This window comes from Carassius auratus, chromosome 8 (genome assembly GCF_003368295.1).
Source record: "Carassius auratus strain Wakin chromosome 8, ASM336829v1, whole genome shotgun sequence".
Classification (NCBI taxonomy): domain Eukaryota; kingdom Metazoa; phylum Chordata; class Actinopteri; order Cypriniformes; family Cyprinidae; genus Carassius; species Carassius auratus.
This window is the reverse complement of record NC_039250.1, coordinates 3,729,440-3,756,341: the sequence shown is the minus strand read 5'-3', so window position 1 is coordinate 3,756,341 and position 26,902 is coordinate 3,729,440. Positions and strand designations below refer to the sequence as shown.

The 26,902-nt window shown below is 37.2% G+C and overlaps 1 protein-coding gene across 1 annotated transcript in view; it reads right to left on the bottom strand.

Moving 5' to 3' along the window:
- Nucleotides 1–7,705: 7,705 nt before the first annotated feature.
- plxna3 (plexin A3) overlaps nucleotides 7,706–26,902 on the bottom strand; it is a 160,050-nt gene continuing 140,853 nt past the window's right edge. Inside the window, exons 21-32 of the mRNA XM_026269114.1 lie at nucleotides 25,402–25,544; nucleotides 24,634–24,890; nucleotides 24,016–24,082; nucleotides 21,352–21,498; nucleotides 17,185–17,344; nucleotides 15,868–15,971; nucleotides 15,655–15,751; nucleotides 15,029–15,219; nucleotides 14,108–14,277; nucleotides 13,655–13,867; nucleotides 12,679–12,829; nucleotides 7,706–11,430 (exon numbers count right to left, since the gene is read on the bottom strand). Of these exons, the coding sequence (XP_026124899.1) occupies nucleotides 11,335–11,430; nucleotides 12,679–12,829; nucleotides 13,655–13,867; nucleotides 14,108–14,277; nucleotides 15,029–15,219; nucleotides 15,655–15,751; nucleotides 15,868–15,971; nucleotides 17,185–17,344; nucleotides 21,352–21,498; nucleotides 24,016–24,082; nucleotides 24,634–24,890; nucleotides 25,402–25,544 (1,796 nt within the window). The 3' untranslated portion in view covers nucleotides 7,706–11,334. The remainder of the gene's footprint in view (nucleotides 11,431–12,678; nucleotides 12,830–13,654; nucleotides 13,868–14,107; nucleotides 14,278–15,028; nucleotides 15,220–15,654; nucleotides 15,752–15,867; nucleotides 15,972–17,184; nucleotides 17,345–21,351; nucleotides 21,499–24,015; nucleotides 24,083–24,633; nucleotides 24,891–25,401; nucleotides 25,545–26,902) is intronic.

Sequence of the window (26,902 nt, the reverse complement as noted above, 5' to 3'; positions counted from 1 at the left end):
CAATTAAGTATTGCTGTGAAACTGTCATTATCATATGAACTACAGTAACAGCTGATTCTCGAAGCCTGGACAAAAAATATTTCAAACTTGGAAGACTTTGGGCATGTAATGTCATGGATTTTATGACGTTGAGAAAGTGGGCCTGTACACCAGTACCCAGTACCCCCACTACCAAATAATAGCTCTTGAGCGTACCACCACCTCTTCTTGTGCCCAGAACGTGATTTTAGTGTACCGGTACTTTCATTTGAACATCTGTTTTAATAGTTTTAATCCTTTGCCTGCGCTGCTGCTTTTCAGAGCACCCTTCACAATGCACGCTTCCTAATTCTTCCCAGTTCGGAGTCTGGAGCATTTGAACCAGTTTGGGAGTTCGGAGCGGGATCGCGAATCATTTGAGTCAGTTCGGGAGTTCGGAGCGGGATCGCAAATCATTTGAGTCAGTTCGGGAGTTCGGAGCGGCTTCGCGGCTCATTTGAATCAGTTCGAGAAATCGGAGCAGATTCTCGAATCATTTGAGTCAGTTCGGGTGTTCGTAGTGGGTTCGCGAATCATTTGAGTCAGTTTGGGGATCGCGAATCATTTGAATCAGTTCGGGAGTTCGGAGCGAGTTCGCAAATAATTTGAGTCAGATTAGGAGTTCGCGAATCATTTGAGTAAGTTTGGGGATCGCAAATCAGTTGACTCGCTTCGGGAGTTTGGAGCGGCTTCGCGGATCATTTGAATAAATTCGAGAGTTCGGAGCGGGTTCGCGAATCATTTGAGTCAGTCTGGGGAACGCGAATCGTTTGAATCACTTTGGGAGTTCGTAGCGGGTTCGCGAAGCATTTGAGTCAGTTTGGGAGTTCGGAGCGTGAATAATTTGAGTCAGTTTGGAAGTTTGAATGCAGTAGCTCTTTCTAAGGGTATTTTTTCAAAATCATTTTGCACATTTTATTTATGTTCAGTAGTTCTTTCTAGCTCAAGAAACTCCACAAACTAATAAAAGGATTTATTATTAAGGTCACCTGTTGACTGCTGTATATAAAACCCCTTCAATATAGATGTTGTTACCTCACGGGATGAGGGGAGTCATAAAAAAAAAGAAAAAAACAGAAAAGAAAAGAAAAGAAAAGGGAAAAAAAAATTCAGCACATCTTATAGGCCACTTAAAGCACTGCGTTGAGATTATACGGTATTGTTCAAAATAATAGCAGTACAATGTGACTAACCAGAATAATCAAGGTTTTTCGTATATTTTTTTATTGCTACGTGGCAAACAAGTTACCAGTAGGTTCAGTAGATTCTCAGAAAACAAATGAGACCCAGCATTCATGATATGCACGCTCTTAAGGCTGTGCAATTGGGCAATTAGTTGAAAGGGGTGTGTTCAAAAAAATAGCAGTGTGGCATTCAATCACTGAGGTCATCAATTTTGTGAAGAAACAGGTGTGAATCAGGTGGCCCCTATTTAAGGATGAAGCCAACACTTGTTGAACATGCATTTGAAAGCTGAGGAAAATGGGTCGTTCAAGACATTGTTCAGAAGAACAGCGTACTTTGATTAAAAAGTTGATTAGAGAGGGGAAAACCTATAAAGAGGTGCAAAAAATGATAGGCTGTTCAGCTAAAATGATCTCCAATGCCTTAAAATGGAGAGCAAAACCAGAGAGACGTGGAAGAAAACGGAAGACAACCATCAAAATGGATAGAAGAATAACCAGAATGGCAAAGGCTCAGCCAATGATCACCTCCAGGATGATCAAAGACAGTCTGGAGTTACCTGTAAGTACTGTGACAGTTAGAAGACGTCTGTGTGAAGCTAATCTATTTTCAAGAATCCCCCGCAAAGTCCCTCTGTTAAAAAAAAGGCATGTGCAGAAGAGGTTACAATTTGCCAAAGAACACATCAACTGGCCTAAAGAGAAATGGAGGAACATTTTGTGGACTGATGAGAGTAAAATTGTTCTTTTTGGGTCCAAGGGCCACAGGCAGTTTGTGAGACGACCCCCAAACTCTGAATTCAAGCCACAGTACACAGTGAAGACAGTGAAGCATGGAGGTGCAAGCATCATGATATGGGCATGTTTCTCCTACTATGGTGTTGGGCCTATTTATCGCATACCAGGGATCATGGATCAGTTTGCATATGTTAAAATACTTGAAGAGGTCATGTTGCCCTATGCTGAAGAGGACATGCCCTTGAAATGGTTGTTTCAACAAGACAATGACCCAAAACACACTAGTAAACGGGCAAAGTCTTGGTTCCAAACCAACAAAATTAATGTTATGGAGTGGCCAGCCCAATCTCCAGACCTTAATCCAATTGAGAACTTGTGGGGTGATATCAAAAATGCTGTTTCTGAAGCAAAACCAAGAAATGTGAATGAATTGTGGAATGTTGTTAAAGAATCATGGAGTGGAATAACAGCTGAGAGGTGCCACAAGTTGGTTGACTCCATGCCACACAGATGTCAAGCAGTTTTAAAAAACTGTGGTCATACAACTAAATATTAGTTTAGTGATTCACAGGATTGCTAAATCCCAGAAAAAAAAATGTTTGTACAAAATAGTTTTGAGTTTGTACAGTCAAAGGTAGACACTGCTATTTTTTTGAACACACCCCTTTCAACTAATTGCCCAATTGCACAGCCTTAAGAGCGTGCATATCATGAATGCTGGGTCTTGTTTGTTTTCTGACAATCTACTGAACCTACTGGTAACTTGTTTGCCACGTAGCAGTAAAAAATATACTAAAAACCTTGATTATTCTGGTTAGTCACATTGTACTGCTATTATTTTGAACAATACTGTATATATATATATATATATATATATAAGGAATATATTTTCTTTTTTATATCCATATGGAATATTTTACAGTAAATTTAAAACCAGTTTGATAAAAAAAAAAGTAATCTAAAAAGTAGTCTGTATACATTACATAAAGAGTAGCTACTAACTGCAATTTTTATCTTGTAATCTGTAATCAGTAACATACTACAATATGCAAGTAATCTACCCAGTACTAAATATACAATATATATTCCCCACCAAAAAATTAAGTTTATGCTTGGCATAGCTTGCACACATACACCTATTTCTTCCAACAAGAGGTCTTTAGTTGCATTTTGACAGTATAAAATGAAACCTTAGATCTACGCAGTTGAATATTATTTTGTAAATGTAACCATTTAATTGAAAATCTACTTTAAATCTTGTGGAACGTTACCCCCATTATAAGGGTGGACCGTCATTAATCACAAAATCAATGGAGCAGGAATCAGGATGAGACGGGAGAGAGAGAGAGACATGGAGACAGGCAAGAGAGACTCGAGCTAAATCAATGAAATGCAAAATATTTGAAATGGCTGAGCAGCAAAAGGTTGGCCAAGAGATGTTACTGGAAGAGGGGCAGGCAGTTTTTAATTTTCCAAAGTGGTTCCAAAGCAGTGTCTGACGCCTCCGGATTGGGATTAAATTTGGCCTCCGATGATGGAGTGCCATGGTGAAGAGTCCCTGACCCCTTCTATCCTGACAGGTCTGTACGGTTTGAAATCTCACTCTGAATAAATGGAGGGGACGCAAAGTGCAGAGGATCCATTTGAAATGTGCCCTTGGAAAAAGTCCACCCACCCAGCCTGAACACATAGCATACGAAAGCAGACATTTTTATTGAGATGAACCTCTTGTGCTTTCAGGATAATAAATGGGGTCATGATTTCTCCTCTTGGTCACTTTAGCTGCTTCGATCACATCGTTGGAAGTGTTTTTTTGAATAATTAATCAACATTATATCTACTTCTGTGGGCTCTGATGATGTGCTCTTGAACGTTTAGACACAGGAGGTACTGCAAAGAGGCCGGGGCTCCAGTTTTGTCAGAAAATTTACCTGATTGAGAGCTAAATTGGATGTTTGATGTCAAATACAGGTATACTATTCTAAAGTTAGAGTCAGTAAGATTATTTTCATATATATAAAGAATTGAATAGTTTTATTCAGTAAAGCTGTAGTTAATTGATCAAAAGTGACAGTAAAGATACAAAATATTTATATTTCAAGTAAAGAATCCCGAAAAAGGTTATATTCAAAATATTCAGCAGCACAACTGTTTTCAACATTGATTATGTTATTTTCAGTCATGTGACAGACTGGAGTAATACCTGGTGAGTAATAAATTCATCTTTGCATCAAAGGGTCAAATTACCTTTTCAAATATATTCAAATAAAAAAAAATTAATTTGTAATAATATTTCCCAACATTTTTGTCTTTAATCAATGATGAACATGGTGAACTGGAGAGACTTCAAAAACATGAAAAAAATAAATAAAATAACTATAATAATCATACTGACCCCAAACTTTTCAACTTTATTATTTTAGGAATCATGAAAATCATAAGGTTTCTTTAATAATATCTCAATGTGACTTCTGTATTATTAAATTAACTTAAGGCACAGAAGTCAATTGAACGGTTTTGTGTTCCTTATTTCTTTATAAAAGGCATGTTCCCCGGAAATGAGGTTGTTGGTTATTTTAATTCTATTCTTAGGTTTGTTACTTTGAGTTAGAGGTTTATTTAAACCCCTAACCTTAATTACGAGGTATAATGTAATCATGCTTACCTTGGTAAACACTACTAACTACTGAAATGAATCCATAATGAAGAATGTCAGTGCTTTGGTGCCTTGACATCTTCAAGACTGCCTGATTTACATGCTGGAGGTGTGTTTATGAGACAAAGTGTGTCATGCTGATGCAGATGTGTAGTCATGCAACGCAGGAACACATTTCATGTCCCCTCAGAATTGAGAGAGCTGGGTTAATGAGCCCCCCCATCAGTATGCATTATTTATTTAGACGCTCTGCACCCCAGAGGCGGCCTGCCTTTTGCCTGCGCGCTTTTTTCATCTTCTCTCTATTTCTGTAATCCTTCCTTTTTGTTTGTGGGAGCAGCTCTTCCGTTCATCTCAGCAGCTCTCTGTTTATCCCCTTCAGATGTTGCACCTTCTCAGTGGCATAAATATTCTACTATTGATGCTTTGTCTATCCAAAATATCAGCCGGCTTAAAAAAAAAAAAAAAAAAAAAAGAGGAGGAGATGCCACAGATTTGCAAACAAATCATGGAACATGTTCACAGCAGATTGAACAGACAGATTGACGTCTTTCATAAACAGAGGACGTCGCTGGTCATCACACTGGTGGAATAATTGCACGTAATTCCTGCTTCCAAGAACGAATGACATGTTCCGGCTAATTCATCCAAGCTGGAGTTTTACTAAAATTACTCCTGAAATAACTTTACCAAGAGCAGTCATTATGCCATAAGGACCGCCATTCAGAGCGCTATACAGTAATTTGACATTACTTGAAACAGCAGCAGCCTTGCATTCTCTCTAAATGAGAGAGAGCAGTTGAGTTCAGCTCAGCGAGATCCATCATAGTCAACTGATAAAAGTCTGTTTCATCTCTCCAGGGTTGAAGACTGTAGATGTTAGCTTGACCCGACTCGCAAAAATCCCTCCTTCCACCCAAAATAAAAGCTGGCTAAGATAAGAACATGTAAATTAGCGTATGAATATGTATAGAGTGTTACCTGTCATTTTATAATTACCTCAAGACTGAAGTCTCTGTCTGATCTGGTTCAGATCCTGGCCTGTGGCTAAACCACTTTGATCTAATCAGTCCTAATTAATGGAACGAAAACAAGACAACTTTAAGGCAGGTTCGTTAGCATGCATCTTGAAGGTTACATGCCTAGGACAAGCTATGTTCACCCCTGGTGAAGGTTATGGTGATTTGCCATTACAAAGTGACCAGCCGTCTTTCATTTTTAATAAGTGTTGGAGAGTTGAGTTTAACTTTGTACAAATTTTTTTTTTTCTATTTCTGTCATGTTGTTCTGGGTTAGTTCTGCTCACAGTGAAGTCCAAAATCCCATTTTACCTACCTATAAATTAAACACATGGACAAATGACATTAAAAAATAACGAAAAGTTTAAATGTCATAGTATTATTAATCATCTAATCATATTAATTTATAGACTGCCTGGAATAAAGCCTATCACTATGCTGCACGACCTTTTAAAATGAGCTAATGAATGTGGTTCAAGATTTACACTCATTGGGTCTCATTCATGAAACATTCGTAAATATACGAGTAAATATCTGAGTGTTTTGCGCGTAAAGAGAACTTCCCGAAAACTCTTCTCCTGATTCACAAAAACTTCGTAAACGTCAGATGTGATAGTGAAATGTGTTTGTGTGTTAATGAATTCCAATCAGTCGTAAATGGGACGCACGTGCACGCTCACTCTCAATTACCATAAATCACGCCCATTAAATCCGACTGACAACTATATGTGAGCATCATATTATGACACCAAACGAAGGATTTCAACATGTCTTCTCAAAAGCGACTGAAAAAGAAACATTTCTCATCTGCAGAAATTGAAGTTTTATTATCAGAAGTTCATTCAAAATGCCACATTTTATTTTCAAGCGTACTAGTGGCGTATCAGGTCCTAAAAAAGGAAGTTTGGCAGCATATTACAGATCCTATTACTGGCTCTCATAATACAAGTTAAAAGAAAAAACGTATGTAATTAATATATATATTTTTTTTTTTTCAAAATGCTGTGTAAATATGTACCCGATTAAGGTTAATTAAAATGCAGCCGTATTAATGAGCAAAACATTCAGAAGTTAAACGCACTATTTACGCGTGGCTGGGAGCAGGTGTAGATTTCTTTCGTACCAACTAACATTTGGAAAATACGAACGTTTTAATGAATCCGGAAATTTACGCCAAAACCACTATACACCCGATTTACACAAAAATTCGTTCTGCTCGTGTTTCATGAATGAGACCCATTTATATTATTTTTACTTTGCTTTTTCAAAATTTTAATTGAAATTATTTTTTTTCTTTTGAAAGAAGTCTCTTATGCACACAAGGCTTAATTCATTGGACAAACACATCAAAACAGAATTATTGTGATGTATAAAACATTTGAAATAACCGTTTTCTATTTTAATGAATTTTAAAATCGAATTTATTCCTGTGATGCAAAGTTGAATTTTCGGAAGCCATTTTCAGTGTCACACAATCCTTCAGAAATCATTCTAATATGCTGATTTGATACTCAACATTAATGTCGGAAAATCACAAATATTTCCAATAGTATTTTTGTGAAAACCATAAATAAAAAAGAAAAGAAAAGATTCTCTGATGAAGAGAAAGTTCAAAAGAACAGCATTTCTTGTATAAAATACAATTATTTTTAACATAGTTGTTTTTGCTCTCAATTTGGAACAATTTTTATATGTCCTTGCTCAATAAAAGTATAAAAGAAAATCCTACTTAAACTTTCAAATGGTACTGTTTCATGGTTTTCACGAATATAAATACGTGAATATGTTCTGATTAGCTGTGATTTTGCTGCATCATGCAGCAATTTTGCCTTCATTGTGGACAGATAAATAACTTGTCACTGGGGAAAGTGTCATGCTGTGTCTGATTAACACACATCCATTTTCAATCTGTATTCCTCTGTTCAGATATACATGTCTGCAGGTGATGGCCAACTCATTTGGGTGCAATCTAACATAACTGCCTTTCCAATTGCAAAATGGTTTGTAAGAAAATGAAACAATGCAGAAAATAATTAGTCATATTTGTTTCGGTGTTATTGCGGTGTACATTCAAAAAGATCAAAGTACTGTTTATCCGAGTCCAGAAGTGCGTAGGTTTCACTGAGACACTTGTCTTTATTTGAATGAAAACATCAAGCTCTTGAGACAAAATAGTCCTTGCAGATGATTATATATATACAAAAAACAACTGAAAAAAAAAAAAAACATTCAAGAAATATACAGCATCATCCACATATCTTTTAATTAGCAAAAAAAAACAAAAAAAAAACACCACCATGCTTGTCCTTTAAACATTAAGTTAGAATCCAATCTTTCAAAAACTTCGCACAGAGTAAAAAAAAAAAATGGTGCAAATATATACAAAACACTTCATTGCAGCCAGCGTTTTAGACTCATTCTCACAACTCCCTCAAACTTCTTAACGCATTAAAATGGTATTAAAACAATAATTTAAACTAAATAAAAAAAGAAAAATTTCAGTCCAATAATTATACAAAATATATTTATATATTTATATAGAATTAAGGACTAGGCATAGCAGTTGCCCATTAACCAGTCATCCAATCAACCAGTCGTCACAAAGCTCTCCAGACACGTTAATAAACTCCATATATTTCTGAAACTGTAAACAAGTCTGTTACAATAAAATTGATTAAAACATTTGGGATAAAGAGACAAACCGACAAATAAATTAGAATTAATTCATCTGAGACAAAATGTTTTTTTTTCTTCTTCTTTTATAACTAGAACATTGACTGAAATGTAGTTATGGATCTAAAACAGACATTTTCTTCTACTGTATCTACTGAAAAAACACCACAGTTATTTTTCCACTCACTCCGCTCCGTTCCTCACAAGTTACAGGTGCTTTTAAGAGTATGCCGTTTCACCACACGAAGAAAACAAACCGCAAAGCGCCTCATTTGGCTCTGAGTTCTGCTGTACGAAACGAAACAGGCGATTTCTGATATATGGCTATCGGCCGAGGCGTCGTTAGTGTTAGCTCTGTCTTCACCAGTCTACCTAAAAACACCCCGGTGGGCAGTTGCACTTAACGATAGTCAGAGTTATCTTACAGGCAGTATGTACGCGACCAAGCTAAGTCCACTTCCCGCACAGTACGTTTGGCTTTTACTCACAGTATAGAAAATCAGATGTAAACCTGACGGTGTGGTTTCAACCAAGAGGTGCTAAATCAAAAAAATTCAACCACTGATGTTTAGTTTTCAGCTTTTTAAACGTAGATTTATGATTGCATTTCATTTCTCAAAGTGGTTTGTTCCAGACATTGGATATTGGGTTCGCACTGCATTGCTGACGACGCAGCTTTGGCAAACAGGCCGTAATTCCTGATGTATCGTGTTGCAAGAGGTTGAAATGCCATAACTGAACCAGATTCATGAGCTGACCCCATTCCCCCAACAGAGAAAAACAAACCAATGTTCAAAAAGATTCTGCTTAATTATCACCCTGCAACTTTTTCATATGTTAATGAGCCCCACATTTAGTTCAAAACATCCTGCCTTCACAATTCCAACAACAAAAATTTGGCTTTTGATGATGAACGGGGAATCTTATAATCCCATCCAAATCCAAAGGCAGGTTTAATTACATTCAACGAGAGTTTAAAATATCCAGATACATTTTGCAATTGAAATGCACAAGTTTTCAAACCATGATCCTGTGGGATGGGGTTTCGAGCTACTAAACCAAAAGTTGGTCTTTTGTAGCCAAACTAAGGCAATAACGATTAATAGTTATTAGCAAATCCAATACCACAGGGTAAGAATGGGAAAAATCCATCGACGTAAGATGTATTCAGAGGTTCATGATCACTTTGATGGTCATTGAATATCTTTATTCAAACTCAACTAATAAGGCCTGGATAGATTTCCCTACTGTTTTAATGATCCAACATTACGATTGTTGTTTGTTTGATAGAACTGACCTTGGTGAAGAAGGTTTTTTACATTTTAAAGACTATGTTGAAAGCAAATAGTTCTCCCTGTAGTCCTGGGCTGTGATCGTCTGAAGGTATTTTGTATTTAAAATTGAAACGTATAATGAGGCAAAGATTTTTGCAAAATATGCTTAGTTATTCATGCTGTACATTCTCAGTGATTTTACGCAACACAAAAACACAATCGATACGCAACTAGACAGGGCAGAACTCAGAACCACATATAGCAAGAAATAGAAAACAGCTGAGAGTACTTTGAAATTCACGGACGTATCACAATTAGAGTACCTGGAATATAACGGTTTGCATTTCACCTCCGTGGCAGCAGAGGGCGATGCCACCGCTGCAGTCACGGAGATGAGAAAATTCCGATAAAGAGAAGAGGAAATGACTTAAGGCCTTATTGTTTGTGTATACAGACAGAATCGACACAATCGTTATAATCGATCAAGCAGGAACCTTGATAAGGTTGTACGGGGGACGACTGAAGAACGAACGAATTTGTCTAGCTGCGGACTTCTGTGTCAAAAATTGCATTGGCCTGCTGAAACGGCGAGAAAACAATCAAAGTTGGAACTGTCGTCCCTTCGTTGTGCTTGGCATTGTGAACACGTTTTGGCTGCCATTTGGACGGAACAACAACAGGGAAATGAAAAACAGCGTGACTTGCCAACTGCTAACATTGATAATTTAGAGTCAGGACGGTGAATCTGAACACACAGGGAACTCAACTCATGGCTTGCAGGTAAATCTGAGAGTTATTGCTCTAGATGGATCTACTAAATTAAAGATGCCTGTCATCAAGGGACAAAACACGGCCCTCGCCAACGCAGTCTTGGAGAAGAACCACAGAATCCGAGTAAACACTCCAAACCTCACAGTAACACAGCGGTGTACAAAAAAGCAAGGGGAGCAGAAATGCCCCCACCCCTATTCTGGGGTACATTTCAACAAGGGTTCAGGGAGTCATATCTGGACGCAACGAAAAGGCAAGCTTCAAAGGATGCTGATCCATACCTCTTGACAACTAGAGGTCCATTTGGCCCGTAATCACAAAAAAAGAACGAAAACGAGAGAAAAGGCGCTTTTATATGTCTATGGCAATTTCGAGACGAGGAGGAGAAGGTTCCTCCCATTCCACCCAGCCTCAACACTACCCATAATGCATTTGGTCTCCATTATTGATTCATTCCGATATAAATATCTTCATTTCCGTTAATGGAGCTCGTTGTACAATTGTGATTGTTTTAGAGGCATCTCTCTGAAGGTCGATATGAAGAACTGTTTTCAGATTACCCGCCGAATGCATTACTAAAATATGTTGCTGCTTTTCTCTCCCAGAAAGTCAGATATTTTCTTCCATGGCACTATCTTGGCAATTTGGCTTCCAAGGCAAGAGCACATGCACCTTTCCTCATTGGAATGTATCTGATCCACAGTAGTCCGTGTTGAATAGTTTGTTAGGCAGGCCGATATGAACGGCATTCAGTCTGGGCATTAGGGAGTGCGGGCGTTTGGGCGTACAGGTTCTGGTCAAGAAAAACATTGGGCTTCATATGCTGTGCTGTGGTTCCTTTAGAGTTGATTGTCCAGTGTTTTAGCCTCATCTTCTGCTAGCACAAGCTGTGGATGTTCTGACATGGGTTCGGTCCGCCAGACTCCATCAATTCAGTCCTAACCCTCCCCCCAAACCCCCTGATCGCTTCCCCTCCCGTCCCGTCCAATCCGTCACCGTCCTCAGCTGCTGCCAGACATCAGGTTAATGGCTTGTTCCAGTTTGTGTCGTAGCTTGTGTTTGCGACAGTAACCGTCTCTGTCCAGTGCAGTCAAAATCTGAGAGGAGGAAGAGAGGAAAAGGTCATTAACTGAAGGCCGAACCCATGTAATAATTCAATATTCAACATCGTTCTGAGCGTGAGAGTTTGCGGACGCCCACTGGAGCTCATAATGACAATGATAAATAACCTCATCAGATACAGCGCCGCACATTCGTCAAGATCAAACCACTAATACTGAAACAACATTTGCATTTCAATTCAGATCTCATGTGCATCTTTAAACTACCGTTATGGCAATTTGCACAAACACCACCAGGGCTTATGTTTCTCATGATCTTGCAAACTTTTTGATTTAAATGCTTCTCTGCATCCCTGAAATTAGTACTAAGTTGTGCCTACTGCACAACAGTATGAATTAAATGTTTGCATAATTTTTAATCTTTATTTTTCACAAAATTACTCAACTTCTACTTCAAATAGTACATACATGTTATATACTTTATACACACATTATTTACATACAAAAAAAATCACATTTAATATTTATACATTGTTGTTTAATATGCTAATCAGACTACTTTTAGATACCTTTTAGATTGCTTTTGACATATCTTGTTTTTCACATGGATTTAAATGGGATAATCATGTACCATATTGATATACAAATTCAAAGAGTAAGAAAATATATTCTATTTGTTATTTCCAACATGAAGTGCATTAAACATTACATTATAAAATGCAATTTAATCTAATTACAAGTACTTTATTTTTGGAATCTGATTATTATCCAGATTAAATGTAATTGGTTACTACCCAGCTCTGTATATTCTGTACTGCATTCACATTTTTGCTGAAATTTAATAAATATATAAATCACATTATTATTTTTTTTAATATATATTAATATTTTTATTAGTAAAATTATATATATATATTAAATATGTAAAATTTAATAAGTATGCTTATTATTTAAATATATTAATTTGCTTTTATAATTATTTGCATTGTATATATATTTTTTATATATATATATATATATATATATACACACACACACACACACACACATTTGATTAAGTATACTTATTATTTAAAAAATATCTGAAATTGGGTGTTTTTGGATTGATAGCTGACTGAATACTAGTTTATTAGAGATGACACTTATCTCACAAACTAAAAAACCAACCACTTTATACTTAAACCCCTCCAAAAACTTGACTCTTGGCATGCTAGTATACCGGTTACAGTAAGCGTAAACGTGTAACGTTTAGAACGGGATGTAAAATAGAGTCCCAGGTCTCACCTCTTCCTTGTACTTGTTGATGTAGAAGTACAGTTCACTGAGCGCGCTCAGTGTGTTGAACTCGTTGCCATGGAGACGGGACTGCTCTACTAGATAGGCATCCATGTCCTGATCGCTGATACTTGGCATCTTGCTGATGTCTCGGTAATATCTTGGTGAAAACACACACACACACACACCCTGGTTAAAAATCATCTACTTCATATTGCAAATGAAGAGTTTGGAGTTAATCTACTGGAGAAAATGAAAACTACATGGATTAATTTGAGTTTATGCTGCCTATAAAAGACTGTAGTGTGTAAATTACTATTAACTGGCACCTACTAAAGCAAGTACATTATTAGTATTGCTAACATGATTTATTTTAGTATCACCGAGACACTATTTTAGTTGTATGAATATTACATTTTTTTATTTTAGTTAATTTTAGCAATGTTGTGTATATCTGTCATTTTCAATATATTTTTAAATACAATTTTTTTTTATAATTTTATAAAAGTGTTAGTTATTTTATTCAAACTCAACTTAATATAAATAAATGTTTCCTCTGCATCTAACTGAAATAAAATTTTATATATTTGAATGTTTTTACATATTTTCTATCAGTTTATTTCAAGTAGCAAAATGTTTGCTATTGTTTTAGTTAACTATAATAGCCCTGGTTAAAGATGGCAGCCACTAACCTCCATAGTATTTTTTTTCCCATATTATATAAGTCAATGGCTACCAGCAACTTTTTGGTTACCCTTACTCTTCAAAATATATTTTTGTTGTTGTAGTGCTCAACAGAAGAAAGAAACTCACACAGGCTTGGAACAACTTGAAGGTGAGTAAATAATGACAGAATTGTCATTTTTGCATGAACAAAAAATCAGTATCCTAGCAAGTTCTAAACCTAAAGTACGATCTTTCAAGGTGTTTACTAGGCTATACCAATCAGATCAAGTCCGTGGTATTTTGAGGCATGTGTCAGTACCTCTCCACCCAGCTCTTGTAGTTCGGGATGTCTTTAGCATAGAGGAGCTTGTTTGACGGAGAGTCTTTGCCCAGACGATGCTCAGACGTCGAGCAGGAGTCCATGAAGGTCTGAGCCACCACTGACAGACAGGCATCTGTAATGCTGTTCTTGTGGATGTCAAAGACAAACTGAGGGTTTTTGATCACGTTGACCCAAAACCGCAGAGGAAGGCTGGATTAGAAAGAAAGAGAGAGACACAGTACATTCAAATCTGATTATGTCAAAAAAGCTTTATAGTGATTGTGGTCTGTCTTGAATCGCACTAAAGTACATTCTTTTTCAATTGCACTGAGAGCGTGCTGCGCTCCTGAAACAAATGGAACTGAACTGGCAAACCAACAGGGTTTCAAAACAATCCAAACAGATGCTGCCGAATATGAGGTCAAAGACAGGAAGAGCTTCGTATCTCACCAGTTGCTCTTCCAGGTGTGCCGTACGTCCGGGTCGGTGATCTGTCTCTTGTCTGCTTGCTCATCCAGGAAATCAAACATGTATTTGATGGCCAGCGGGAGAGCGCTGCCACGATGGGCCGTGCTGAACACCGTCTCAAAAAGATCGTCCACAAACTTCTGCAGAGTGCCCTAAAAACATGACACATGAGAGTTTACAACATGCTTGGAGTCACATCAGGTGTTTTGAGGCACTATTCACATTTTATTGAAAAAGAAAATGCTAATTGTGAGGTTTTAAATCTTTAATGTTATGGATGTCAAATTGTTCTTTTAGTTAAATGATTGAATGAATGGATTGTTACAACTTTTTATTAGCAGTCCGCTTTATAATTTCCAAATAATTAACTGCAAAAAAAAATTTTTTTTTTTACGAAAACATTTACTGACAGTATTCTTGTACTAAAGCTATACGATTACGAAATGACACATTTTTGACATACTGTACTATGACAATTTCAAAATAACCATGCCATTTATTTGTGTGCGAAGACCAAATTGAAGTTATTTACTAATAATCTTCAATTCTGAAGATTCTTCAAGCCTTTTTGAAAGAAGGCTCACCAAGTATTTATTTAATAACAAATATGCTAAAAACAGTAATATTGTAATGTTGGAATTACAACTGAAAATAACTTTTCTATTTGAATCTATTTTACAATGTAATAAAAATATAAAAAATGATTTACGGTCACCTTTAATCAATTTAATGCATCCTCGCTGAATACAAATATTTGAGTTTTTTTTTTTGTTAACAGTTGATGTTAGGGTGAATAAATGATTTTTTAACTATGGTAAAACACTGCAAAGCATGCTGTATTGAGTGGTTTATTGCATTAAAAAAAAAAACATACGTTTCTTGTGTAGAACGATGTTTAAGTACCTTGGTAGCCAGTAAGCGTGTGAGGTAAATCTCAGACACCATCTTGCTCCCACGATCTCCCTCCCGCTGGTCTGCGTGCTCATGGTTCTTCACCAGGTGCCAGAGTTTGGTGCCTGTCTCTTGGTCAGGTGTGATCATGGGAGCCCTGGATCGAAGGCTGTCTGGACTGCTAGACGTCCTCAGCAGGCTCTCTATGTACAGTACAATCCAAATCAGCATGTTCTTCAATCTGCTTCTTGACAGTGCATTAGAGTTTACATATCTTAGTCTGTACATCTAAACTGTTTTTGAATCATTATCTTTCTAATAGCTGTGTCTCCAAGCCTAGTGAGCCGAATCAGCGTTTACTGTCTTCAAGTATAGATGTCTAAATAAACATCATAATGACTGAAATGGATCATCTTACAGTTAGTCAGACATCTTGCAGTTTACGTAGATTGAAACACAGTCTACAGTGTGTGTTATTTGATTGAATGGCTGGTGAAAAGATCTAAGATTCCCATTTGAGCCAAACATGCTGCAAGTGGCATGACACAAAATGCTGGAAGAATCAATGATATATTCAACAAACATGGCTAAAGCCGAAGATTGTGTGGCGTAAAGCGATCCCAGAGACTGAGGCTTACCGTATCGACTGAGAGAGCGAGTGAACGTGAAGGAGTTGGCGATGTTGTAAGCGGATACTTGCTTCTGAACCAAAGCCACCAAAGACCCATCTGTCACCTGATATCAAAAATGAGAACTATAAAAAAAGCATCTCCATTTTTGTCCAGTACACGACAAGCATTTGCAAATTTGCATAACATAAACGGAGCAGCTGCCAGGAAACGTTGTTTAACCTGGTAGTGCGCCAGCGTGTTCAATCTCTTCCAGTCGCTCTCGATCTTTGTGGTGACGTCTTCATCCTGGAGGATGATTCTGGTCAGTCGACCCTGCCGCCATTCTGGACGAGAACAGTGAACACAATAGTCTTGGATGATGTTTCTGGAGTATCAAAGGTAAAATGTATGCATCGTTCTCTGTACTTTCTCTCTAATAGTCCACACAATGTCAAAATTGATTCTCTTTACAGGTCTTCGCACTGTGCACAATTCACAAGTGGATGCTTTTCTTAAAAAACTGAATCGTTTTCATAATCGTTCTTAAAAATGTAATAACTGTCAAAAACTGACTTTTTAACAAAAGGTCACTCAGGTGGCGTGGAATTATATTACACAAATAGAAAAAGAAGGTTTGTGAAGCCTAGTGTATTGAACTGACAGAAAACAGCAGACACACAGACAGAGAGAGAGAGATAAATAGATAGATAGACAGACAGACAGACAGACAGACAAGGGGTTGTACGACTACTGATTTCTAGTAGTCGATTTTTTTATAATAAAAAAATACTTGTTACTTTTTTTTTTTTTAGCAATAAACGCTTATTAATTCATAGCCTTATGCAGCAATTACATATATAATTGTCAAAACCATTATGACATTACATATTTACATTTTCATGAAACAGCCAGTATTTGTAGCTGTAACAATCACAAAATTTTTCGTATCTGCATTAAGATACAACGTTGTAAGACCGTTATGGCTATCTTTTTTTTCCCATAGTTATCACTGAACAAGTATGCCGTGTTAAACTAATATAATTATTAATTTCTAAAAGAATATTTATAATTCAGGCTGAGAGATGTCATGACAAACGTTTAGTGATCATTTGAACACGACTCGATCAATTCAATGCGCACATTTTCTGGTTTTTGACCAGAAAGAACTGGTTTTTGAGAGACTAACGGGCAGCGCGGCTGTTTTATTGGCTGTTATTCGTTTTTGAAGCCATTAGCCGTGCCATTCGGAATAAGATATTCGACTTCAGGCACACTCCTATTTACATATTTAAATTTTACATGCAACATAGAGAAGGTCATAGAAAGTTACAGCTACACGCAATATTGTAATCCTAAAATTCACGTCGTACTTGCAAACTCTTTGTATGCATTATGGTTAATGCATTCTCGAGTAGTCGATTGTTTCTGACAGCGCCGACTAATGGTTGAGGTAGTCGATCACTCGACTACTCTATATAAGCCCTAAGACAGACAGATAAACATGGCAGGACAGACAGACAGACAGACAGATTCAGACACAGGCGGTGAGTTCTTTACCCAGGTCCATGTCGTCGGCCTGTGGGCGCTGAGAGTATGGGATGCCTTTGTAAACAGCATCTAGCAGCTTGTCCTTCACCTGAGTGATCGTGTCACAGTTTAGCACCTTAACAGGGATTTCTGTACCGGCCTCTCCCTCCGGAGGAATACACATGAGCGTCTGTGACAGAACAACACAGAGATCCGGGATAACATTAGCAACAATAGAAAACATGGCAGTATTGATCAACAAGATGACCAGCAAAGCCACCAAAACATGTCTCCATTAAAATCTAGTGGCAGGCCACACACACTAACATACACATGGACTTAAGAGGCTGTCGAAAGGTCACAGCACTTTTTTTTAATACACTCTACAGCTCTATTTGGTCCGGCTCTGCCAGCTTATCAAAGATTGATCGGGATCCTGTTTCATGCCTCGGCCTGATTTATCATAATAGCCATCTCAACTTTAACTGTTGTGTCAATGGTGAAATATTTATCCGCCTGCAAAGCGGTATTCCGAATATGTGAAACACTCAGGTTTTGATAAAACGGTCACAGATCGATAAAAACAAACGGCAAGAGGCGATTGATCCAGCCACAAATTAGGATTCATATGACATGTCTGAAGGTAAAAAGATACTTTACGCTGAAATGTGTAATCTTTTTGATGTTAAAACACTCAGTTTAATATGCAGAGACAACCATAAGAAAGACATTTATAGGTTTATTCCCCAGAATATGTTGTGCTAACAAAATATTGATCTGTTTCTTTTTATCAGCCTAACCAACACAGCAACATTGAGTCAACTAATGGCATGACTTTTGGTTTGACTGACCAATGACAGACAAAGAAGTGTTCAGCAGAAATTTTAGGGAAAAAAGTAAATGAACAAATAAATAAGTTAAAATTTACAGAATTTGACATTATTACTGTTTCAAGCCCTAACAAAATGTTGATCTGTTTGTTTACAGTATTATGACGAACACAGTAACACCGACTCAACCAGTGGCGTGACTTTGGGGTGGGACTTTTTGTTTCACTGACCAATGACAGACGAGGTTCAGCAGAAATTTCAGAGAAAAACATGAATGAATGTAATAGTTAAAATGTACAGAATTTGAAATTATTGATGTTTTAAGTGCTAACACAATATTGATCTGTTATTTATAGTATTATGACAAACACAGCAACACTGACTCAACCAGTGGTGTGACTTTGGGGGCGGTAATATTGGTCTGACTGACCAATGACAGACGAGGAACTGTTCAGCAGAAATTTCAGAGAAAAAAGTAAATAAATTAATAAGTGTGTTTAAATGCACAGAATTTGACATTATTTCGACATTGGTCACAAATCGTGAGATTAATTATAAAACAGATACAGTTTTTCTGAAAAACGATCCATGGTACCATGTCGAAATAAAACATAGTAACATTGTACATTTAATACTTCTGTCAGTTTGTAAATAAATCTTTTACTGTATAAATGTACTTGACATATTTATTTTTTGCCATAGTTACTATGGTAAAGCCTTCATAAAGCAATAAAACCGTCATGCAGCCATATAGCTTTGATAAAATAAACAAGACAAGCTGTAGAATGTGTGCATCAGCTTATTTATGCAGCCAGTAGCATAAGCAAAATCATAAAAACAGCCCTCAGCACTTATCGAGTGAGTAACACATACAAATAACAGCTTCATAAACAGGCAGACCAGTTACATTAAAGAGCCGAGCGTTTATTATGAAGCCGATGCTTTGATATATCTCCATTCACACCGTGACAACAGTCCATATAAATTCATGAGAATAGCTTTTGTGCGCTTGGGCCGCGTTAATCGTGTGATTAAAACAATGCAGCTGGCACTGGTGCGCGACTGTGCATCTATAATCGCGGCTACTCGCTGATCATTAGCTCTTGGCAATTCCTCCCCTCCAGCCGCGGCTCACACGCGAGGAGTTTGTGATTAAAACCCAATTACACAGTAAATTACGGAATTCTCTCGGAGACGGAGCCCAGCTATATTTAGGACATCCGGTGTTGGTTTAGTAGCGGGATTGGGTTGAAACTCAGAGCTTGGAGGAAATGAGGGTTTTACGAAAGCTTAACACCATAAAGATCAGTTCTCGTCTCTGGCTGTGTATGTGTGTGAGAGAGTGTGTGAAGATGAGTGTGTGTAAAGGTGACTTTAGTGTGTCCTTTAGCACGTGTTCACACACCCACAGGCAGAGTTCCTGGCACAGCGGAGATGTTTAATGCTCAAATGAAGAGTACATAGAGTACAAGTGTAGTTTTGAAATCTCTTTTGTATGAAACATCTTCATTTTATTCACTATAAACATTTAAATGAACATTAGGGATATAAAAATGTATTGACTGCTGCCTCAATCTGAATTGATTACATTGTTACATGATTACTATTATTATACTAATATAGAATTATATATAGTATATATTAATAACATTTATATATGAAAATAACATAAATACTATGGTTGCATCAATATAAAAATGCTGGCTAATACCTAAATAAATATTACATAATATATATAGATATATGATTATAATATATATTTCATATCACATACAGTATATACTATGCTGGCAACAATTCTTTATTAGTATGTAAATTCTACTACTACTACTACTAATTATTATTATATAAATTAGAATAATTATATGTATTAAGATATCATAATATATAATATATATAAAAAATATATATGAATAAATATAATAATATTTATTATCATTACTATTACTATTATTACAACTCTATGTGATAAATACTGCACATTAACGTAGCCATTAAAACGGAGCTAGACATGACAAAGACAATCTAAATGTAATAATATGTCAGAAATTACCATTCACAATTAAATATCAAGAGGGATACAGTTAAATATGCTAAGCTAAATGGACCAATCAGCATTCAGAACTGGAACAATCTAATTTATAATTCATGACGTGTCACTTTTTTTTTTTTTTTTTTTTTTTTACAAAGAACCGAAACGAGGGCAAATATTTACACTCCTAATGAATACATCAAGATACACGCTGTGTTACAGGTGAGCCCCACCTTTTCGGACGGCCCCTAGGGTCCTCTCTTTAGGGGTGACAGCCAAGACATCTGAATAACTGTGCCACGTATTGATTGCCCTAAGCTGATCTATCCTGAATACTGTTGAATTGATGAGCTGCCCTATAGCTTTAACTACCACTGAGGAGCCATAGATTAAAGCTCATTCATTGGTCGGCTCGTATTGTTCCATTCAAAATCAATGCACAGAACTCTGTCGGCGCAGACAGTAAATATGCTCTTTAGTGTAGTCATGTTTGTGTATGCGAGAGAGAGCGTGTAAATCAGCCGCTGTATTTCCTGGCTGTCTGCTGAGATAAATGAGGAGCACTGGGGTTGTTTTATGAGTGCCATGATAAATACTTAGATTTTTTCAGGCATTACAAGCTCTGATCAGGAGCTTCTTTGTTTTTTCTCAATTCACCTTTGTCCCTGTTTCGCCAACTCTGACAAACTGCTCTGAAAGTCACGTTATAACTTACGTATCTAAGGCCAATGGGACACTAATGACCACTAGGATTCTGAATTAAGAACCAGATCTTAGTCAGAACCAGAAAGAAAAAGATATTGGATCTTGCATTGTTCTTACAAATGCAGACAGAATACTGCCATAAAATATTAAATATATGCACGACAGCTATTGAGATGACGACAAAGCCTTTAAAATAAAATACTAACTGAAAAACAGTAATATTGTAGTATTATATTTCATACAAATGCATTTGATTCATATTACAATGTTATTCATACCAAAAACTTGGACTTGGTGTGAAAAGACCTTGGAAAGCATATATTAGTAATATTAAATTAAGTATTAGTCAGGGTAAAACTAAAACCAAAAACACAAGTCCTAAAACTTTAACTAAAACTAAAGAGAAAACTATGAACATAATTATAACGGTACCCTAAAACAATACTGGTATTATTATTTATAGATTTAATTTCTAGCTGGAAGCAAAACTTTTGTAGTGTTTTGGTACTTTTCAAACGTATATTTGAGCTGAAGTCAAACGCTTGTGGTCTTCAATGAGGCAGGCAGTGCTGGGAGACAGGAAGAGGGATTATGGGATATGTGAGAGAGCGTCACCACGGGAACACTGACCAGCTGCTTGTAGTCGATTTGCTGTCGGATGAGCTTGTCTTCGCTCAGGGAGTATCTGGCCTCTCCTGTGATGGCGTCTATGGGACCTTTTTCCATCTGCTGTTTTATAGCACAGTACAGCATAAACAGAGGCTCGCCAGCACACTCCTGCACAGAGAGAGAGAGAGAGAGAGGTCATATTCTACACTTCTGAAGCGTTTTATTTTCTCCCTAAAGTCCACTTATCATGTTAGTCAAGGTCTCCTCCAACAAAGTTTCATATGTTCATTTTCCACATTCTCACTGATCCACAGAATTTAACAAGCTGTGTTTTGCTACTGTACCTTTAAGACCTCTATATAAATAAAAATACCTGTTACGATTGGCTAAGCAATCCATTCGGGTTAATGTATGCATATATAACATCCATAAAAATACTGAGCTAATTAACTATTTCAGTGAATTTCATGAATCAGAAATAAAGTCAAAAGTTTAAAAAGTTGTATTTTTTTTTTAAATGTTCACCTTGTTTATCTTTAGTAAAGACTACACTAGTGAAATAAATTTTGCATTAAATTTTTGTTTATTGTTGATATTTATTCTATTCAAAGAATACAGAAAAAATTTAATAATAAATATACATGATCAAATATTACAATTTCAGCATCGCTATTAATTAGAAATATTTCTTGAGCAGCAAGCTAGCATATTAAAATGATTTCTGAAAGATTATGTGGCACTGAAGGCTGGAGTGGTTCAGCTTTGCATCTAACCAACAGCAAACTTTTGAACAGTAATGTACACATAAAAACTAGAGATCCCAAACCAATTCAAATCACTATGATGATAACTAATATAAAAACACTGAAAAGGAAACAAATCCTATTCAAAACAGTGTTTGCGTCTCATAAACACAAGCTTTGTGTTATGAACATTTTAGTATGTCTTTGTAGAACCTCAGTGCTTTTATTTCCAAAAGAGCAAGGAAATCATGTTTTCCATTACGTGTCTCCTTTAAAACCTTTTACCTTTAAAGAACACGCAGAAGAACTCGAGACGACTTCCTGTGCGAAATACCACAGAACATCAATTCAATAAAATCCCAACGAGCTGTAATTTTCACACAATTCGAAAACGCCTAATTGCACCTTTAAATACAGAGGAAGAAGCTATGAAAGCAGAGAGAAAAGATGTGTTCTGACCAAAAGGAAGCGAAAAAGAGAAACAAGGTGGCGAGCGTTCAGAGAAAGAAAGCGCGGCCGTGAGAATGAAAGACGCGTCCGATCACAGTTCTTTTCAGAGGACATTTGTGAAGTTTGGAGAAGTCTCCAATTACCCACTTAAAAGCGTTTGATGACTAAACAGCGATACGGAGGGGAGGCTATTATTTAGTTCTTAGGCAAGATCAGCTTGACATTATTAATTACAGCATGACATCCTGAATCACACTCTTTTAACGCAGGCAAGAGAGGGTTACCCAGCATCCATTGCAAGCCTAACTGGAAGTAATTCTAAACAACCAGCCTCCGAAACATTTAGTCTTAATATATACATCAAATCCTCATCTTTCTATTGCTTTTAAAGGCTGTCGGCGTTCTGGCTCTGTCTGCTCTTCATAGTCTGCCCATTAGACCATGTTATGACACAACAGATATGTGTCACGGGATCCGAGCCAGGTTTCACAGTGTAAATTCAGATGACACGAACTGACAGCACAAGAGGAAGCCCTAAATATCTGTTAGCAAATATTTGTTACCCTTGTAGGTATAAGTCACCACGAAATGAAAATTCTATGATTTACACACCCTCATTTTGTTCTAAACCTGCATGACTTTTCTTCGTAAAATCTAAAAGTGAACTTAAAGAGTGAAAGCATAAAATGAAAATGGACTGTTAAGCCCCAAAACAATCAAATCAAATAGCCATAACACTAGTCCAGAAGATTTAAGGTGTTTCTTGAACGTTATTGAAAGCAGCATAACTTTGAATGAAAGCTCTGTTAAGATTACTGGAAGAACATTTGTTCAGAGCTTTGAGAGAACCTTGCCTGAAAGTTCACTGAGTATATGTTGTAATATTAAAAGCTTGTTAATAAGATGATGTACATTCCATCATACACATACCGAATGCTTTGGCTCATGATACTGTATATATGAAATTACAAGTACACACCCAGGAAGAGTAACGGAGCCGTACCGAGAAGGCATTTCGTGGTAATTACTCCTAGAGGCCTGTATTGTGGTCAAAACACTTTAACATCTGCACTGATGGGTCGTAAAGACACTGGGCGGCCGGCCAGAGCTACATTCCGCAAGGCAATTGCAGCCTTGAATGCACAAAGGGCCTGATGTTCCCGCCCTTAGCGCTAATAGCCATCTCGATCTGCTTCAGCCTATGTCAGCGGCGTTTGGGTCATCCTGGTGGAACACCTGACAGGATGTGGGATTGAACGAGTGCCCTCCACGCAGCTGATTTCAGGGTTGGGCGGAAGCCGTGGCATTCCTGAGTCGCGATCTTAAGCATAGGCTTTAGCGAGATTTACTAGCAGGCTCTGTGATGAGTCAGGCCATCAAAAACATCAGCGCACCAAAATCTTCTTGCAAAAAGATGCTAGTTAGCCACAGAGCAGTTTGATTTCATGTAGGACTTTACATAGCATGTTATTAAAACTCATAAACCACAAACCTTGAGGAATCGGTGCAGGAGGAACGTGAACCAGTTAGTGAGCATCTTCTCAGCCACCGACTCAGTTCTGAAAAAAAAAACAAAAAACGCAATTCACGAGTTCTGTTGTGTGTTCTGAACAGTTGCTATGGTATTGCTAGGTGGCTATTAATGTGGTTTTTAGCACGTTGCTATGTGGTCGCTAAAGTGTTCTGGGTGATTGCAATACTGGGTGGTTGCTAGGGCCTTTCTGTACAGTTGATAAGGTTGTCTGCATGGTTTTTTTGCAAGCTGCTGTGTGGTTGTAAAATGTCGTAAGCTGTTCTGGTGGTTCATAGGGCATTGCTAGGTGGCTGCTAAAATGTTCTTTTAGCATGTTGATATGTGGTTACTGAGATGTTTTCGGTGGTTGCTAAGGCATTTGGGTGGTTGCTAGGGTGTTCAGGGTGCAGTATTTAGTTTTTTTTTTTTGCATGCTGCTATGTGGTAATGTAGTGTTGTAAGGTATTCTGAGTGGTTTCCAGTGCATTGCTATGCAGTTTCTAAGCCATTCTGGGGTTGCTAGGTCCTTGCTAATTTTTAACAAGTGTGGTGAGGAATCATAGTAACATTGGAGGAACTGCCATGCTCCAAAATTACCGTCTAAGCAGTAGTTTGGGGTGGTTACGGTTCTCCAGGTTCTTTTCGATCAGGTCAGCAAGGAGCTGTTTGAGAACCACAGTGGCATACTCCATCCGTCCCTGCAGCGCCGCCATGAGGAGGGAGGCCACATTGCCACGATCCCGCATGGAGAAGGACCTCTGAGCCTCTAGTGTGTGGATGAAGGTCAGCAGGAACATCTTGTTGTTCAGCAGTTGACTAAACAAGCGCAGGGCCTTCTCCACATTAGCCGGAGACTGAGAGGAGAGGGAACATTTGATTAAACCGAAGAAAAAGCAGGAGAACAAAAACTGAGGATGGAAATGCCAGACAGGAAGGAGATGAGAGAAACATGCGCAACAATGTTGCCTGAATGCATACTTGAAAAAAATCTCTGCTGCGGTGAGATTTAATTGTTCTTTGCTGACTATTTTCAAAAATGTTTTTGGTAAGGCACGTCTCTAGATGGCTATTCCACCAGGGCCTTGCAGGGCTGCTGATTTCATTCTGCCTGAGGTTTTAATTAAAAAGCATGCTGAAAGAGGGGCGTTCGCTCTGAAGCTCACTACTGAGACAGCAGCACCGTAGCTTCAGAGCTTAGGGGATCTTTTTAAAGCACATCTAGGGTTTTTTCTGCTTTCTTTTTTTGGCAGGAGGATTAAAAGAACATGGTCTATGAGTTGTAGTAACCTACTTATAGGCACTTGCAAGTGACAGATGACACCTGGTGACAGAAATCGAACCAGGAGATTTTAAAAGTTCCCTTACGTCCAGCTCCTTTAGAACCGGGTGTTCCTCGATGCCAGGGAACATCACTCTCATGGTGTAGGTACGATACTCCAGGAAAGGGATCTTCACACCGTCCATGTCGTTTGTCAGCTCTTGGATGTCTGTCTGCAGCTCAGCGAATGCTGAGAGTAATAAAGAACAGAAGAGATATGCATCCATCAGACTCTGAAGAACACCTCATATGCTGTGACAGACTGATATACCAGGGGGATATCTCACCATATTTGGAGATTAATGGCATTAGCTACAATATGGTAAAAAAAAAATTATTTTGTGTCATTTCAATTTTGCATCCTCATTAAATTTAGGAACTTCATTAGACAGAAATTGAAAAATATTAGGGAGTTCTTATCAACTAAAGATTTGAATTGAATTGGTTTCCTTTGCAACTTTTCAGTGTAGCTTGTTGTTTTGTTGATGTTAATCAAACACCATTTTCTTTTCTAATAGGGCAGTTTTTACATCAATCACAGAATCAGTTTTGGGAGATTAAATTAAATTATCTATCAATGATTGAAAACATGAAAATATAAACATTTTTCTCTGTAATTGGGTTTTTTTGCACAGTAATATTGACTGTTCTTGATTTTTTTTTCAGAGTTCAGTATTACAGTATGTAAAATGATTATATTTTGTATTTCTGCTATTACTAAATTATACGTAAAACATCATATGTTTCAGAATAAAAAACAATATTTACTAATATATATATATATATATATATATATATATATATATATATATATATATATATACACACTGTATACACACACACACTCACAAATATTATACTGAAATATATTTGAATACATTATAAAATGTTATTTATTCCTGTAATGGCAAAACTGAATTTATACTGGAAGTATCAGACTGGAGATATTACTCCAGTCTTTAGTGTCACATGATCACTTCAGAAATCATGCTAATATGCTGATTTCTTCTTATCATCAATATTGAAAACATTTGCTTAATATTTTTGTGGAAATAGAGATACTTTTTTCAGGATTATTTGATTAACAAATTTTAAAATAAAAGTATTTATTTGCAATGGAAATCTTCTGTAACATATTAAATGTATTTACTGACACTTTTGATCAATTTAATGCATTTATCAAAATAGTTTTTGCTCTCTCTCTCCCTCTCTCTATATATGTCAGCACTTCTGAAATGAATGCAAACAGTTTCAGTCTCTGGGAAACTATGCCCACAAACAAAACACAGGAATGAAAAAAAAACCTATAAAATTGTTGCATCCGCATGCATTCATTCCAGTATCTCATGGCATTCTTTTAACAAATGCATAAATAACACAGCACAGTCTCTGCCTGAGCTACAGATCCTTTTAAAGGCATGAATAAAACCGGTATCAAAGGATGAGGACATTATGACGTCATGACCCAGTTCAATCCCTCCACAAAGACTGCATCAAACTCTGCAAGAATCCAGGCTACTGCAGTGCGAGAACGCATCCGACTCGCTC